The sequence below is a fragment of the Stegodyphus dumicola genome, chromosome 4, assembly GCF_044657685.1.
Source record: "Stegodyphus dumicola isolate Sdum_Otavi_A_Nest chromosome 4, ASM4465768v1".
NCBI lineage: Eukaryota > Metazoa > Arthropoda > Arachnida > Araneae > Eresidae > Stegodyphus > Stegodyphus dumicola.
Genome location: NC_140771.1, coordinates 28,831,794 through 28,851,531, shown reverse-complemented (window position 1 = coordinate 28,851,531; position 19,738 = coordinate 28,831,794). Strand labels below are relative to the sequence as shown.

The 19,738-nt window shown below is 36.2% G+C and overlaps 1 protein-coding gene across 3 annotated transcripts in view; it reads left to right on the top strand.

The window, feature by feature from the left end:
* Positions 1–19,738, top strand: part of LOC118183720 (protein FAM13A-like) — a 109,433-nt gene that overhangs the window by 25,720 nt on the left and 63,975 nt on the right. For all 3 annotated transcript variants that reach the window (XM_085814639.1, XM_035353314.2, XM_035353317.2), the window contains one exon: positions 16,745–16,893. In XM_085814639.1, coding sequence (XP_085670765.1) covers positions 16,745–16,893 — 149 coding nt within the window. The remainder of the gene's footprint in view (positions 1–16,744; positions 16,894–19,738) is intronic.

Here is a 19,738-nt window from a genome sequence, read left to right as displayed (position 1 = left end):
CAAGAAAGTAATATACTTGAAGAATAAAGATTTAGCTCTAATTAAAGATTCTACACAAACCTAAAATGCTAAAAATTTGACTAGTTTTTTCTTATTATTTATTTATGGAAAAGCATATTTAAAATTGTGCACCATGAATAATATTTCAATCATAGGCAAGTATGCATTAATATGTTATAATCTCTTAAATTGTATGTTTTAATATTTATTGCTTAGCATGGAACAAAAAGTAGCAGTTTTAATTTATTAGCAAAATTACTGCTTTTACAGCACGAATTTTTCACAAAAAATTTAAATTTTTATATGTTTTGTTTATATATGTTTGTTCAGGTATTGTTCTTTCAAGAGTAACAAATTCTGCATGGACAACAATTAAGTGATCCACAAGTAATTTAAAAAGTAAAATTTGTTGATTCACAAAGCATTGACTTAAGTGTATGTAGTTTTCCTAGAAATGTACTGAAAGATGTGGTATTTTATAATAATGAAAAATATTATTGCAAGAATAGTTACATTTTTCTTTATCTTTTGACAGTCCTGAAAAAATATTGTCCTTAGTCCTGAAAAACTAGCATTTCATACAGGACTATATGATGATCACTCAAGATCATTCTCAAGACATGCCCTAAAATATAACATGTACAAGAATTGAAATCATCCGATTACAAGAGATATCATAAATTTGTGAACTCGGCTTCTCAGCAGATGGAAAGCAATGCTTATTGGCTGTCAAATGTTTTGAAATCTGACACAGCATACATTATGCTTAATGGAAGTGAAAATGCATGTAACTACTTCATTTGGGCAATAGAAAACTCACACAATAACTGCAAGAACCCATTTGCATCATACAAAGACAACAGTGCATCATTTCATTCATTATAGTTTCTTTAAGAAAGTTTTACGACCCTATATTTTGTATTTTTCCTGACACAGTTGAGGGAGCATTATGCAGTGTTTTTAAAAAACAGCATTAAGACAGACAACTGCCGCACAATGTGACATTCTTCCAGGATGGAATGCTCCACATAAATCCGTAAGTCTTGCTCATCACTTGCTGTGATTGACATTTGATGATGACTCATTTGTCAGTTGCTCTTCCCCACATGAATGGATGTCAGCTGTCTACAGATCCAGGTGAACTAAATTTCATGGAAGCAGGCACCTAGACTTGTTAGTCTCATCCTGGGTTAAATAGTGTAGTGAGAGTGACATAATTTTTTGTATTGGCATTTCATATGAAGGAAATTGGATAGATATTCAGTATTAAAGTTCATAAAATCAGTGAGTAGAGTTTATGAGACTGTAGCAGGATAGAAGGTTGTAAGGGTGGATGGAGCTGGTGGATATAATTTAGAAAAATCAATAGTATAGTTGATATTAGTGCCGGAGAGTGAAGAATTGCCATGACAGGCTGTGTGGTTGAAGCTTAAATGGTCAAAGTCTAGACTGAAGGTAGAGTTAATTCGTACATAGGCATGGCTGTGGCCAGGTGAATTTCAGGAGAAACAGATTTGGCTGAAAGAGGAAGTGCATACAACATAGCAATTCCGGCTGTTGGCTGGGGGCAGAGAGGACTCTTTTCAGAAAACCATACATTTTGAGAGGATGATAGAATAACGCAGGGAAGAGGGTAAATTTAGAAATTAATTTTGAAGCTAAGTCCTGATTTCACATTATTTTTATGTTTATAAATATAATAAATAGAAAAACATCATAATTAGTGTTGAGAACTTTTTACATTATGTATCTTAAAATGGCATCTGAATGTTTACGATTATTAGGATCCATATAGTTATAGTCAGGGCTGTGGAGTCTGTAGGAAAAATGACCGACTCCGACTCGACTCTTGACTCCCTCATATATGTACAGTCAAAAGTCTTTAATCCAGACTCGTCGGGACTTCGGCAATTCCGGATTATCAGTTTTTCCAGATTGTAGATCATCAGTTTAAATCTGATAAGATGGCATGCAGAAATTATAAAATTAAAAATATGAAACCGTTATTTATAAACTAAAGAGCAATTATGATCTAAAGGGTATCAAAATTTACACAAAGAAAAAGCTTAATATTTATTTGTTTATTAACTTTATTAAACATTTCTTTCAATGCGCGCATTCCTTTGGCAGCTCCAGAATTGGAAATTCGTTTTGACATAATCGAAAGTTCAAGCTTACTTTTATAAAATTGCTCTAACAGTCTGCAAAAAATAATAAGCCGGATCCAATTAGAAGATTAAGGAACAACGCAATCTGCAACATTAACTGAAATAGATAATTAGATAATTTTAGCTTAGCTTATACCATCCGTTATACATTAAACATGCATGCGTAAACGTATTATGCACATTATGCTTTACGCATGCGCAGAAAGTTTGTAGCTTTGAGGTCCGGATTATAGATCATTCCGAATTAAAGACTTTTGACTGTATATGTAAAAATATTCAATGATCTAAAATTCACTGAGTTAAAAAAATACGTTTTTCTAATACTTGTGTAATAGCTGCAAAGTAAGATAATAATAATTTATTTACTAAAGAAATATTGATTATATTATCTTCTAATATAAATTTAGTAGAATGTATCAAAAAAGAGTGAACCCATATATGTAGGAAGTTTAATTCCAAAAATTGTATTTTAAAGTAACTTGAATGTAAATCACGGAAAAACGTTTTAAGGGGACTTGAATTTAAATCATGAATAACAAAATTTCAAACTTTGAAAAATAAATTAAAAATTAAAAAACAAGTAATTATCACTATTGATCGAAAATTAGTTGACTTTTCAAGGGGAGGAAACCAACTCCTGTTCAATGAACAATAATTAATAAATGCAAATTTTTTTCGTCTTTTACTCAAGTAAGAATGATGATGCCAAACTGGCAAATTAAATAACGCCAAAATTGTAGTTCTGTGATATACAGATGAGTTACAGCTTATGTGTTTTACTATAAAAGAAGTAATAGATGCTACAGAAAAAGAAAAAAAAAAAATGATGACATAGCAAATTATTTATATTAAGTAGCATTTATTATGAATTGAAAAAACTGGCAATAGCTTTGCCAAGATTTTCTTTGCTGGATGGCCATAGATCCGATTTGAAAACTTTCAGAGCTGAGAAGAGTCTTTCCACACTAACTTGAGTAAGAGGAAGAGCTGTTATTGTTAGAGCTAGTTCTTTTAACTTTTCAAGATAGATTTTTAGAAGTTCTAAATGAGGTGTCTTGCAAGCGCAATCATATTTCTCTATTTCTTCAAAGGCTGTGTAGAAATCTTGTTTGTAATTTTTCATTTTTATATGTAAAGGCTCTTGTATTTTATTTTCATTCGCTTTGCCTTAGCCTTTTCAATATTATCCAAAAACTTTTCTAAAATTCTAATTCATCAATGGAAAAGAATGATAGAGACTCAATTGCAATGTCTGCAGTTTGACTGTCCTGATTCGAATTTTCCAATTGTTCTGAGAATAATTTCATTCTTAATGAAAGTTCATGGATGACTTTCTTTGCCTTTTAAATTTGTTTGTTATCTAAGAAAATTAGGTGTTTCGGATCTCCATATATTGAACCTAGCAAGATCTCATTGTCTAGCAAACTAGTTTCTTTTTTCTTCATTGAAGAAATGATTCTTTTTGTAATAAACCCTCCATTTCAGAAAAAACAAACATACCATTCACGCCTCCTGTCAATTCTTGAGATTGCAGCTTTTTTTGTGGCTATATATGGTATAGAAAGAAGAGTTTTCAATTCTGCAAGATCATTGCACAGTCTTTCTGCTAGTGAAACATTAGAGTTATCTACATCTCTTAAGAAAGTTCTTAATTCTAAAAACCTCTTTATCATCAAATATGTATTTATCACATTGCTTGATCAATAATTGCTCCTTTTCCTGCTCGCTTGCTAAGAATGGCATCAAATTTAGGAGTTCTTGCTGCTATTGCTGCTTATCTAAATTTATCAGTGAGATTTGTAACTAAATGAAGTAACTAAATGAATCAGTTTAATCACTAATGGCAAATATGACATCCATCCTCCTCCCTTATATTTATTTATTAATAGGTCAATAAAATAGAAAATAACTATTTATTAATGTATACAGTTCATAAATAAAAATAATAACTCATCGTGTCATTAATTTTTTTCAATTCATTTTAATTTCATTTCAAATTCAAACTGTCCAACGAAAACTGGAGTTGGAGTCTGCCTGTTTTTAGCGACTCCAGCTCCGACTCCTTTTACCCCAAAATCTGCCCGACTCCGTGACTTCGACTCCACAGCCCTGGTTATAGTCGATCAGTGTGTGGAGTTGTTGCCAACCTTAATAATATTTCTGTAAAATATTTTGGCAACTTTTGCCATGTGAATAGTTATAAGGTTGATGTAAATATCAGCATGAATGGTAAGGTTTCTAATAAACCATCTGCATTTGCTAATTTCCTGTAATGTGATATTTTGTAATTTACATAGATGCATTTTAAAGAGATAATCCAAAACAAAACAGGCATAGGTAATAATAGGCCACAACATGGTCTTGTAAACTAGTACTTTATTTTCTAAAGAGAGATTGGAGTTTCGGACAATTAAGGGGATGAATTTAGCTTTAGTGTCCCCAAACTTGGAATAGATATATGTAATGTGTGGGGACCATGTGAGTCATTGATCTAAAATAACACCGAGGTATTTGATTTGCTTGGCCTATGGATTAATGTAACTGTATTCTACATGCTGATGTTGAGGTCCAGTTTCTTTTTGTAGGTGAACAGCACAGCTTCAGATTTGTCTACATTGATCTGAAATTTCCATTTGTTTAGCCAGGACTCCCGTGCTCGGATGTAACTTTGTAGTGACTGTACCACTATGATCAGAGACACATTTTGTGCCATTATTATGTCTGTGGACATGGCTAGTATAGTGTTGGGAATTTGTGGCATGTTCACATAAATTCTAAAAAGTTTTGGTCCAAGCAGTGAACCTTGGGGGAAGCCTACAAGAATTAGCTGGAGAGTAGAATAAGTGTTATTGTAGAAAACGACAAAGTATCTATTTGTTAGATAGGAATGGATGATGTTATCGATGTAGTCTGGAAATCTCAGGCCTGTGAATTTGTATAAGGGTCCTTTGACCCATACTCTGTTGAACATCTTTGATATATCAAGAAAGAGAGCTTCTGTTATTGATTTATTGCAAAATCCACTAGAGATTCATTCTATGACCATATGAAATTGGTGGGTGATAGAATGCAAGTGTCAGAAGCTGTGTTGCTGCAGAATGATGATATTATTCTGGTTCATGAAGCTGGTTCATCCAGTTCAAGATGGCTGCTTTTACTCTTTTAGTTAGTGAAGAGAGCAATCTCATAGGCCGGTATAAGGAAGGGATCGCATGGGGCTTTTAGATTGCTGTGATCTAGATGTGCAATAATGGCTGCTTTCCAACTAGGCAGGAATTGCCGCTGTTTGGAGATGTGAATGATTAGGTTTGTCAATTTGAAGAGTATTGTCGTACATATTTGTTGGTTCATCCTGTTGGTAACGGCGTTTATTCTGAGGCTTTTTTGTTTCTACCTTTTTTCAATATATCTCAGGACCTCAGAAGGCATGATGAGGATTGTTGTTTGTGTTTTTTTTGTAAACAGTTATGTTAAAAGCGTAGTGATGCAGAGATGAGGGTGAGATATATTATTAATGTGAAACTAAGGTGTATAGTGTTCAGCAAATGACTCAGCTTTCTCAGCTTCAATGTAGGCAATATCATTGGAGCTGGTAAGGCATGGAATATTGATGTAGCATATTTTTTACTTAGAAGCAGCTTCCCAGATTGGAATTATCATTTTGTCACGTGATGCTAAGTACCTGGTCCTGTTAGATAGTGCTTGGTTTTTGTTAAGGGTTCTGACTTCTTGATTTAGCCTGTTCATTACTCTTTTATCAGCAGGAAACCTGGTACACTTCCAAGTTTTTCCATGCTTGATTATGTTTTTTTATGAGGTTTTTCAAAATGACATTTCGACATCTATGTGCAAGGGAACTTGTTTGCTGTTATTAGCAAGTGAGTGAGTGAGTGAGTGAACCGCTATGATGGCTTCCAACCACGGACATGAACCAAACGGAATTATATACCATCACGGCGGGGAAGACTCCAGAGTAACAAGGTTGAATATTATAAACTAATAACAATTTTTACATATTGTTAACTGCAAGGCACTAAGCATTATTCTGGTTATCTGCTTTAAGTTCTGAACTTTTGAAACATTATAATATTGTCCACAGTTGTTTCTGCTTAGGCAGTGTCCTGAGATTTTCTCTATTTTATCAAGGGCTATTCTGTTTTTGAGTGTGTTAGTCGTCCACATTGCCCAGGCACAGTCCGCTGGTTTCTTCAAGTGCCAGGTTCTTGTATGTACACAATGGAAGTAATAATGGTCCGTGTCGCCTTCCTCTCCGCATTCGCAGAAAGGAGTATCCCTAAGTCTGAATCTGTTCAGGTATACTGGGAATGGACCATGACCTGTCAAGAACTGTGTTAGGCTAGCGCAGTCGGTCTTTATTTCCATGTTAACTTTTGGCAGTAAGCGAAATGTCCTTCGTCCTACCTCTGCCTCTGTCCATCTACTTTGCCAATTTTGTAGCAGACTTGTCAAAGTTGTTCGCTTAATATGAGACCAAGGAAGTTTAGTTGGTCTTTCTAATATATCCGTGCAATTGGCTGCCTGCTTGGCCAGTAGGTCAGCGGCTTCATTGCCTTGAATCCCTGTGTGAGCGGGAACCCATTTTAAAGTGGGTCTTTGCGAAATAGGCATTGTCAGAAGCTGTTTCTGAATTCTGTATACCAATGGACTCCGGCTGTTTTGACTTGCGATAGCCGCCAGACTTGATGCCGAATCACTGAGTATGGAGAATTTCTCCTGTTGACATGTGTTCGCATATCTAATTGCAGCACTGATAGCTAGAAGCTCTGCTTGGTATACCGAGTTGTTCGAGCCTAATTTCCTTTTCCACTCGAATGTTACAACTCCATTTTCTAGTCTACAAAAGCTGCTGCCCGTGCCGTTCTCAGTTTTGGAGCCATCTGTGAAAAGGTTATTACTGTACCTCTGAATTGGTTGGTCGTTTATACTGATACCGTCAGAGAGATTAAAAGCTGCTGGATGAAAGTTATTGCAGTTGTTTTGCTCCTCGTAGTCCGAGTGGTGATAACTATGACCCCAGAGTGTTGAAGTTTGACCCAGCCTGGTAACCCTTACGATAGCTGCCTCCCTTTCTACTATCAAATCTAGGGGAGGAATTCCTGCTAGTTGTTGTAGGGCTAGTGTTGACGTGGTACGGTAGGCCCTGCATACTTGAAGTAGCTGCTGTCTTTGAATAGAGAGCAGGGATCTTTTCATATGAGAGGTAAGTTCACCACCCCAGATTGCTGCTCCATAAGCTATTACTCTTTCTGTAATGGTTCTATGCCAAATTTTTAGTAGCTTAGATGAGATACCCCATTTATGTGAAGTCATGCGTCTCATGTTGTTGCTTAGGATGCTAATTCGAGTCTTAAGATTCCTGACATGTGGCATCCAAGAAAGTCTGTTGTCGAGTAATAGCCCAAGATATTTCAATTGGAGGAAACATTTTACCGGTATCCCATGGAGTTTAATGCTTGGGTTACGTCTTAGCTGCCCGCTACGTCCTATGAGCAAAGCTTTAGTTTTCTCTGCCGAAATCTGAAGCTTATGTGCTCTGGCCCATTGGGAGAACAGATCAAGACAGTATTGAAATCTCGTTTCGAGGTTACTCCTTCCTGCCACAACTAGCATAAAATCGTCCGCATAGGCTATGATTCGAGCGTATTCTACGCTCTCAAACTGACGAAATGCCGAGTTTACCACTATATTCCACAGTGTTGGTCCAAGGCATGACCCCTGTGGGCATCCTCTAAAGACATTTTTGACATAAATGCCGCTGTCTGATGTTACTTGTACACTTCGATCTTGAAGGTACGAGCGAAGGATGGTAATAATGGCTGTTGGGCAGGCCATGTTGTACAGCAAATTTATTACGTCTGGCCACCAAAGGGAGTCAAAGGCTCCCTTGATGTCAATGGCTATTGCCAGTGAGTGCAAATTGTTATCCTTGTTCTGTTTGATAGTGGCCATTAAGTCTTTTATGGTATGTTCAGTAGAGTTGCCCATTCAGAATCCATATTGGTTGGGATGCAGGGCGTTGTTCCTTTGCAGGAAGAAGTCCAATCTGTAAAGAATTACTCTTTCCAATACCTTACCGAGCGCTGGCAGTAGACAGACTGGCCTGTAAGATGTAGGTTCTGCCGGAGTTTTGCCTGATTTTAGGAATAACGCCACTTCTGCCAACTTCATATTTTTAGGAAAGTACTGATGTTTCCAGCAAGCTGAAATGACCGCAAGGAATAGTTTTGGGAATTCCCGGTGTATCTCTCTAATGATGATATTATCAATTCCATCCGGACCTGGAGCTTTTTTGGGTGCCAGAGTACGTATGATGTTATCCACTTCCATTTGCGTAGGAGGGAGTTCGTCTCTTCTGGTAACTTGGCGAAATTTCATACTGTAGGTTTTTCTCGCTTCCTCTTGCTCCTCTAAGAAATCCTCTTCATCATCATCAGGAAAAACTGCATTTATGATCTCACTGATTACTTCGATGTTGGATGAGGCAGTGCTATTCACCATAGGCGAAAGGGTCGTAGGACGAAACACCTTGTTACATGTTATCTTTTGAGTAGGTCCAAAGGCTTTAGTGACATTACTACAGTAAGTTCTCCATGAGATTAACTTGGCCTCTTTAATTTTTCTTTTATATAAAGCTCTGGCTTTATTGTATGTTATCATTTTGAGTTGCCGTAGATATGGATCTACCGTGGATTGTGCTTTTCTGCGAAGTGCTCGAACTCTGCTCCTCTCTGTGTTAAGCTCTGGTGACCACCAGGATATCGAGTGTTTTGCCTTTACAGATTTCAAACGATATGCTTTGTGGGTGGCTTGCACTATTTTTGTAATTAGTAAATCGTAGAGATTATCTAAGGAGTTCCTGTCCTGGCAGTTGTTGAAATCTTTGATAAATTTCTCTACATGCGCTCGAATGTGTTCCCGTAAAATGGAATGTCCTCCAAATGCCGTTTTGAATCTTTTCTTTATTATGTAGTCTATAGGAGTATCCAGCCTGTAAGTAATAATTTTGTGATCACTGAGTGACGGCAGGTCACTCACTGTCCAATCTTGTATGTACGGAGTTGTATTGGGAGTTGATATTGTTAGATCTGGCCACCCTCGAGCTCTAGATGTTTCAAAGGTAGGCGGTGAGTCCTGAGCATTGATGACAATGAAATGCTTACTGTCTAAGAATTCGAGTACCGCAATTCCCCTTCGGTTCTCCGAGTCAGCACCCCATAGTTGACTGGTGGCGTTAAAGTCTCCTGCTATGATACAGTGTGATGCCCCAGTTAGAAGGTTAGAATTAAGTTCCTCTAATAGAGAGGTAATATCTTTGCTCGGGGGTAGATACACAGCAATAATATCAATGCTGCAATTACTAGTGTCTAGTCTGATGGAGACTGTATGCTCTGTGATTTTCATTAGGAGAGGGGAGAGAGGGCCACTGTAAATAATAGCAGCTAGCTGATTCTTTGAGAGAAACGTTCTGCTGTGTGTTGGAACACTAGGAATCACTCCGTTGAAAACGTATGGCTCTTGGAAGATTCCGACATTGGCAGCAGTATGTGTCATTACTTGCAGCGTATTTATGGTTGCTGCATAGCACTTCTGCAAGTTACACTGTAAAAATCGAAGACCTGCTATATGTTTTTTAGTGTCATCTTGGTTTAGTTCTTTGCAGTGGTCCTTCTCAGACTCTCGAAATGGGCTCCATACACTGGGCAGGAACTTGAAGTAGCTGGGTGATCTGTGCTGAAAGAGGTCCCCTTTTCAGAATTACTACTGCAGCAATTAGTGCAACTCACTTTTTACGAGCTACACTCCTGCGTCGGGTGGCTGTTACCACACTTCGCGCAAACTGGAGCGTTTTTACAGTTCCTGCTATAGTGACCGAACTCCTGGCAGTTGTAACAGCGTATGATCCTAATGTACGGACGGAGAGGACAAGACTCAAAACCCACTAAAAGACGGCCTAGCTTAACTAGGTGTTCTGCTGACTTAGGATCTATGTCTATCACCCAGTTTTTCCTTCTGCTTTGGCCGGAACGGCTTGCTCGTATTTGAAAAGCACTGGGATTGAAATTGGGCAGTTGGTCTACAAGTGCTGCTGTTAGATCTTCTTTTCCTAGATTCTCAGGTACTCCAAAAATAATTACACTTTCCCTTCTTGGCTTGGGCTCCCGAAATTCAAGTGTCTCTAGTAGTGCTGGCCTGTCCTCGATTGCCTGTTTCAGGCGTAGCAGGTGAGCTTTTTCTCGACACCGGATGAGAAGCTCTCTGGACCTTGTCGGCCGAATCTGCACTAAAGTGATCCCTAGCTGGGAGGGTTTCAAATCTGCCGAAAGTTGAGCTTTAATCCCTTCGGGTGTCCGTGTGGAGTTCTTTGACCTTAATAATAGAACATGCTCCGATAGAACTGGAGAAGATCTTAAAGGTGGAGAAGTTTTCCGCTTCTTTCGTGTCACCTCAGTGAAGGAATATTCTTTTGTGGGCTGTTCTTCTGGGGCTGAGGATTCCACTGCTTGATAAGACTCGGAATGTTGAGGATTCTCGTGAGATGGCTGTAAACTGTGTGCGAGTTGCTGTTGTTGCAGAGCCAAGACTTGTCCCTGTAGCTGGGCGAGATAAACCTCTTGTTCCGTTAACGTTATGCGAACGGTGTTCACAAAAGATGTAAATTGCTTTCTTTCAGAAGCGTTTAGTCTGCGAGATTCCTTTGCTTGTAAGATGAATAACTGGAGTTGGTTACAGATGTGGTTAATTGCTTCCAACCTGGAGTTAGGTGTTGATGTGCTAGCAGCACCTTTAACAGAAGGGGGAAATGTTGAATATTATGCTCCGTGCCGGCCGGTGATGAGGGAGTATCTGAAGGCATAGTAAGTAAGAGAACACAATGAAGATGCTTTCAGAGCATAAAAAACGAATGATGAGATGAATGATGGATACACATGCACCTGCAATATTCCAGGAATACTCAGTTTACGCGATAGCACTGTAAGGAAAGGTAGCGGAACACAATGAACACACTTCACGACGCTAAACTTGAATAAGGAGATGCACGATCAGATCGCATGCACTTGGGCTAGAGTACTAAGCATGTACCGTAGCAATAATAGATTAGATAGTTGCGAGAACACAATGTGTGCACTTTCACTGCACTAAAGTGGATGAGGTGATGTATAATGAAACCTCATAAGCTAATAGACTTTCTTGTATGTTGAGTATGGGCTGTAGCACTATAAGAGAAATATATATATATATATATTTGTTTTATATAAAATGTGACGCACACACTTTTACCTTATATACTAAACAGTTCTAGGTAAGCACAGACTGATAATCACGCACACTATTACACAGCACTGAATAATAACAGAATGACTATTAGAACACGATGCACACACTTTCTAGGACTAAACTCGAATGAGAAGATGCACAATCAAATCACATAAACTGACAGTAAAGTATGCATTATAGCACTATAAGATGAGATAACTTCAAAAACACTATACTTTCACAGCACTGAAAATTTGATTAGGAGATGAATGAAGATATCTCACAAATAAATTATCTTGCATAAATATTGAGTTTGCGCTGTAGCACTATGAAAGAAAAGATTTAAAAAAAAAAGAAAAAGAAAGAGCAATAACGTATGCACACACTCACGGTAAGCACTGAATAAAAATTACTCGCTCTGTACACTGAAAAAAAAAAAAAAAAAAAAAGATGAATACTTGAGCACAATACACGCACTTTTCATTGCCCTAAGTAAGTACTGAATAATATTCACACGCACTATATCAAAGCACTGAATAATATGATTAATACTGGAGCTCTTCGTAACATTAAACTTGAATGAGGAGATGTACAATCAAATCGCATACACTGCCGATGAAGTATGTACCGTACTGCGAGAACACGATGCACAAACTTCCGATATTAATAATGAATAAGGAGATGTATGGTGAAATTTCAAAAATCTTCTTTACATATATTGAGTATGTGCTATAGCACTAGTTCGGACTGGGGTATGTAAGTGGTAAATACTTCGTAAGCGTTAAAATCTCTTTCAAAATAAGCAATGCACACACTTTCACAGATGTGAACTTGGATGAGAAATTGCATTAAGCAATGCACACACTTTCACAGATATGAACTTGATGAGGAATTGCACTGTAGCACTAATAGAGGAAAATACTGCTTGAGCTGAATGCAAACACGCACTTGGCACAAATGATGTGTAGTACTAATAAAAAAATTAAAAAAAAAAAAAAAAAAAAATCAAATACAGACTTCGGCGATTCCGGATTAGGGGTTTTTCCAGATTATAGATCATCAATTTAAATCTGGTAAGATGGCATGCAGAAATTATAAAATTAAAAATATGAAACCATAATTTATGAAATAAAGAGCAATTATGATCTAAAGAGTATCAAAATTTACAAAAAAAAAAAAAAAAAAAAAAAAAAAAAAAAAAGCTTTATATTTATTTGTTTATTTTTTTAAACATTTCTTTCAACGTGCGCATGCGTAAAGCATACATTACACATAGTTGAAATTAGAAAATTGCAACCAGAAAACTATTTGATGTGTATTCGTGATATTTATAATGACGAGGAATATGATTTAAATCATATCAAAGACGGAGTACATCGAGATGAAATACTACATTTAATAAGGAATTATAAGCCGAATAAAATAAAAACATCTGGCCTGAAAATGAGGATAGTGATGACAGATCAACTTCCAGTTCATTGCGCTCTGCGACATCCCCCCCCCCCCGCAGAGCAGCGTGAAATTGATAAACAGATTTCGGAATGGTTAGAGAAACAAAGGATATACCTTTATCCATTTTTTGCAGCAATTCCACTTTTTCTTTGATGGACATCGAAACATGCTTTCGCTTTGTAGATCCTTTGGCAGCTCTAGAATCGGAAACTTTTTTTGACATAATCGAAAGTTCAAGCTTACTTTTTATAAAATTGCTCTAACAGTCTACAAAAAATAATAAGCCGGATCCAATTAGAAGATTAAGGAACAACGCAATCTGCAACATTAACTGAAATAGATAATTAGATAATTTTAGCCTAGCTTATACCGTCCGTTATACATTAAACGTGCATGCATAAACGTATCATGCGCATGTGTAAAGGTATTATGCACATGCATAAAGGCATAATGCATTTATGCATGCGCAGAAAGTTTGTAGCTTTGAGGTCCGGATTAAAGACTATGTACTGTATAGGCTTTTTTGTGTGGTGAAACAGAAACAGAAATAGTTGCCAATCTCTGTTTCTGCCATGATTGGTGTGTAGTCAGAAGATAACTTTAAGACACTCCATATACATCGGGAGATCTACATTTTTAAGCACAAAGAAGTCAATAGTTGAATGACTGTTGGTAGTATCAAGTGTTGGGGTTTGAGGAGCTGCAATTTAAGAAAACGTCTGTTGGGTTAATTTGTGTATTAGAATGTCATATATGTTAAGATTATTGCAGTTCCAAATAGTGTGGTGCACGTAAAATCTCTACATAGAGTTTCTCAACTGTTAATTTTCACAAATGCAATAAGATCATTATACAATCCTCATGTGGGGTTTCTTGGGGAAATATAGGTGGAGATGAAAGCGATTGTGTGAGAAGTGTTGAGAGTGTGTGCAATATCTAGGGCTTCGAGTGCTGAAAGCTGTAGAAGTGTTGTGAGAAAATGAAGAATGGAGCATCTTAACTAATTAAAATTCCTCCTCGTGTTCATCCACCAGGCCCATTTCTATCAGTAGTGAGTTGATCAAATCTATGAGTGATATAATTGCAATCAGAAAAATAATTTTGCAGGCCAAGCATGTTTTCCTGGAGGAAAAGAATTATCAGAGCTATACTCATTTAAGAAATCTTTGAGCTCGTGCTTTATATCTAAGATCATTTGCATTCCTTATAACTTTTGTGGTACCATTATTACAATTATTTTGAGATATATTCAGATACCTCAGATGGTATCAGGGAGTGTATATTTTATGTGTTACATTATTCGCAGCTTCTATTTTCTTGCTTATATATTTTTTTAAATATTTAGTGTACCCATTATAGTATTTTTTCCAAATAGATCATTATTTTCAATCACAAATTGAAGCTATTAACAAAGTTTGTAATATTATAATTGTTCTTAACATTCAAATCTACATGCTTGGTAGTGTTAGCAATACTTATTATTTTTACATACATTTTCATTGATTGAATGTGTAGCCTCAGCTGACTGGGGGGAATGATTAGTAGAGCTAGAGTTTATGAAAATGGCTTGATTTTTAGCTATTTGGGCCTAAAAGAATTTCCTGTTTTTACAGCAGAGGGCTTATTTTCGGAGAATTTGACACAACCCCTATAACTGGCTGGATGAGGACCCTGGCAATTACTACACTTGGGAACCTCCGTGATCTTACATGAGGAAAATCAGAGGTTTTGAGATTTAGAGAGCATATAATGCATCTTGGCAAGTAGCATTTTTTCACGGAATGGTGCTACTTCTGACAGGTATGACTCTTCGGCGCCTGATTCTTCAAGATGTACTTCAAACCTGAGACTGCAGAGTACATCAGATTATGCAAATCAGGGATATTATCAGTCATTTCATTCTTGACCACTTGCATTGGCTGCGGAGATGTGTTTAGGCGAATAGACGTGCAACCATTGAGCAACTGACCACCCAAACCAAGTGTCTACCAACGTTGTCTCCTCAGTGACAATTCAGTGAATGTGTCCGTGTATGGACCTCAGCAGATTCTTGGTAAAAGCACATTTGCTAACTGCATTTCATCAACTACAAAGGGTAGAATTTGCATGCCAGTACCGCAACTGGACATCCACTGTGTGGTGACAAGTGGTTTTCCTGATGATTCACATTTTATGCTCCATCAGACAGATGAACATTGGCGTATACAGCTAGAAACATTGGAACACAAACACCCAACAACAACTGCTGGAAGGATCTAAGCTGGATGAAGGAGCATTAGGGTTTGGGGAATGTTTTCATGGCATTCTTTAGGTGCACTCATCATTATGGAAGACACGACGGATCAACAGAAATACATATCTGCTCTTGTAGACCATATCTACCCCTACATGCAAATTGTTTTTCCTCAGACTGATGGCATCTACCAGCAGGACAGTTTGAAGTGTCATACAGCTTGCAATGTTCTCTGCCCAGGAAACTCCCCGGACTTAAATCCAATCGAGAGTCTGTAGGACCACTTTGATCGGGTTATTCATGCCATGGATCCTCAACTGCTAAACCTAGCGCAGCTGGCCACTGCACTGGAGTCGGCATGGCTTAACATCCCAGTGGACATCTTTAAAAATCTAATTGACTCTCTTCCTGCACGTCTCACAGAGGTCCGCTCTGCGAAAGGTGGTTGGTTATTCTGACTTTTTACAGGTAGTCACATTAGTGCGACTAGACTGTGTGTGATTCATTGGTATGTGTTGCATATTATACAGATACTTCAAAATCTGCAAAAGAGTTTCAAAAAGTTTGCGCAATTTTCAATTTTTCAAAATAGTTTAGCATTAGTAGATTTACACTTTATTTCCATAAAAAGTCACTTGGAGCATCTGTACATTTTTGATAATGTTAATAAAGTTGTTGGATGTTATCATGAAATTTATTCTTTGGTAATTTTTTAAGCCTCTGAAAGACTAAATATGTTATATCTACACATGAAAAGCTGTATTTATGCAGCATTTATATAATTACTAACTTTACTGCTTGTTTTTGTAATCATCCATTCACTAGGATGCTATTGAAATCATTAAGAAAGAACATGAAAACTATTTTTAATAAATTATATATATTTAAAATGGCAACTATTCCATTTAAAGTGGTCATCCCATTCAAAAGATTTAAATTGTTTAATTTAATTTCTTTAATTATGGCAATGCATGCGAGGGCTGTCTGCCTAAGGGGAGGAATGCCTGTGTGGAGGGATTTCTAAGGGAAACTGGCTTGTATACACGTTACACCTGGGGAAAACCAAAGAGAATATTTAAATAGTTTATTTCATAGATGTTTCAGAATCTCCAAATTATTCCTTTCTCAACATGGACTTGAAAGAGAAAATAATATAATAATAATAAATAAATATAGCAGGACTAATAGGTCAGCTAGAGACATGTGACAGATTGTATTTTGTTAGTTAAAGTTCGCAGATCACAGTTGCAAGGGACCGCCTTTTCCGAGATGTCACAGAATCATTAATTTTAAAAACTTATAAACTTACCGTGTAAGATGAGGGGCTATTCTAGGCTATAAGTTCTTGCAGAAGAAAAAAATTCTTTTTTACTATTTTAAAAGTATTCACATAGTAATGCCACCTCTAATACATTAGTATGCATACTTACATATTAACTGTGTTATTACAATATTGTTGTAATTTTTGACACCTTTTCTCATTATTTTGTAAGGAGATGATAATTCATTGAACTTCCTGAAGCTACCATGCATTATTCATTATTTTATTTTGATTTATATTTATGGTAAATTTATTTGTGTGTGTATAATCAATGGCATTATATATCTTATACAGACCAAAGTATGTTCTACGTCAGTGTTATCTACATGGAGCCTAGTTGGACCTATTTCTGTTCAAATTCAGTCTGCAGATGACTCATGTTTAACTCTCAGTTCACTTGCTCATTCCATGGAAAATCCAATCACCAGCAGTATTACATCAGAGTAAGTTGTATTTTAATTTATCATTTTTTAACCGTTTCTTCTAAAACACTAATTATTTATTTACTGTATGCTATGAGAAATATTATTTGGTGCAGCATCGGTTTTAATTTTTGACATTCTCATACTATGCAAGTAAAATTAGTGTATACGCTTAAATACGTGTACCAAAAATTTGTTTTCATTCTTTAAGCATTAATAGCACTAATGTTAATAATAACAAATATTGATTTTTTGGTATCGACACATAATAAAATTTTGGATATTTGAAATAGGTCAACAAATAATGGGTTCAATAGGAAAAGAGGTGCAGAGTACCTCAGTTGTATGTCCCATGTTATCTTGTATCCACGAATTTGTGGTATATATCTTAATGTCTTTATACTGTCTCTACACTTTATATGTTTTCTTTTGTTGCTGTAGTATCCTTTTTTCAGATAACCCACAGAAACTTCCTTATTAATTTTTTTTTCACATACTCTTAACTGTTACTTATGATTGTGACGGAGTATCAAATTCTATCTTGTGTCATCACACATTCTCAATTACTCAAAATTTTAAAGGGCCTACCAGCGGCCGAGCGGTAAAGTCGCTGAACACTGGTAGTTTGGTCCGAGGTTCGAATCCCGCAAACGGGCTGGCTGCATGGGTGTTTTCGTGGTTTTCCCCGTGTGTAACGTGTATATGAGCCAGTTTCCCTTAGAAAGTCCTCCACGAAGGCATCCCTCCCCTTAGGCAGATAGCCCTCGAGGCTTTGCCGTAATTAAATAACCTAACCTAACCTAACCAAAATTTTAAAATTGAGCTATATTGATTGAAAGGAAACGTGCTCATCTGTATTTTTTAGTGTATACTAATGCCTGCTCCCTGATGGACTGTGATGAATCTATAAACAACAGAATTCCTACACCTGCTCACATATTTAACATAAATATCTCAGCTTTGAGTGCAAAATGTTCAATGAGGTCACTTTTAATATATGGCATGCAGGAAAATATATTTTTATGTTTTTTGCAGTCTCTCACTAGAGCATAGATCACATAAAAGTATGTATTTAGTAGATTTGTGCTGGAAAGCAGGTATTGCATAAATATGATCGGCATTGTAAGTGCGTGTGGTGTTTGCTTGTATTAATTTATTGCAATTTTACTGAATGATCAAGCTCATATGGAATTCACGAAAAAATACCTGCCTAACTTATAAGTCTGTGGCAAAATATATCTGCTTGTAGTGTGTTAATGTTCTCTATTGTTAGCCTTCAAAAAGCGTGAACATTACTTTTATGCACTCTCTATAGGTCCCTGGCAACCTTTAAGAATCATCCATAATTTTATTAAAATTTTACTTTATTTTATAATTACATCAACAATTAGCATTTTATTCTGCAGAAAATTCATTCATAATTTAACCACAGTACCTCTGTTGTATTTTAATACAAAAAATATTTTTAAATAAAAGAACAGTAATAATTTTGAAGTAGGTTAAATTAGAAGAACATTAAAACAGAATGGCAAAACTATAAATCCATATAATGTCTGAAATAATATGGAAGTTTGACATTTAATTGTAAATATTTGCATTAGTTTAAAAATACTTTCCTTGTTTTTCAATAGTAGTGAAACTATTGTCACTTAATTTACTAAACCCCTAATCACTTCTAGAAATCAAACAAAAATTATTAAATGTGTTTATTTTTGGTTTACATTGTACAGTCAGAAGTCGTTAATTCGGACACCCATAATTCGGAATGATCTATAATCCAGACCTCAAAGCTAAAAACTTTCTGCGCATGCGCCGTGTTGACACATGCGCATAGGCGTTTATGCGTGCGCGTAAGACCTCTTACGACTGCGCATTTGCATGTGCGCAAGCGCAGAATATGTTTTTGCGTGCGCGTTTTATGTATAACAGACGGTATAAGCTAAAATTATCTAATTATCTATTTCAGTTAATGTTGATGATTGCGTTGTTCCTTAATTTTCAAATTGGATCCGGCTTATAATTTTTTGCAGACTGTAAGAGCAATACTATAAAAGTAAACTTGAACTTTCGATTATGTCAAATAGAATTTCCGATTCTGGAGCTCCCAAAGGATCGTACAAAACAAAAGTATGTTTCGATGTCCATCAAACAAAAAGTGGAATTGCTGCAAAAAATGGATAAAGACATGAAGAATGTGATAGAGAGGTTAGTGAAAATGAAAAAATTTCGATTGACAAGTTAGTCGGCATTCTCGGCACAGCAATTAACGGGACTTGAACAGCGGAACTTTGTAACTCAACAAAAAATTATGTCTGTTTATAGAATTAAAGGGAAAGTATTATCACATAAAACGAAGCAACTTAAACAACTTACATTGAAAGAAATGTTTAATAAAGTAAACAAATAAATATTAAGCTTTTTTTGTAAATTTTGATACCTTTTAGATCATAATTGTTCTTTATTTCATAAATTACGGTTTCATATTTTTAATTTTAGAATTTGTGCATGCCATCTTACGCGATTTAAACTGATGATCTATAATCCGGAAAAATCGATAATCCGGAATCGCCGAAGTCCCGACGAGTCCGGATTAACGACTTTTGACTGTATTAAATGTGAATATGTTTGTGAACGAACAGTAATGATTATGGTAAAATATTGCATAGTCTATCATTTTTTTAATTCTCTTTTTGAAGTTAATTTTACTACCCAAAATCTGAAATATGATTTAATCAAACATTATTGTCTTTCGTAACTACCCAACACTGAAAATGCAACACCAAGAAGGAATGGTCAAAACATGATGAAACTTGGAAAACAGAGACAGTGTGTGACGGACAATATGTGATCTTTATTTCGAAATGAT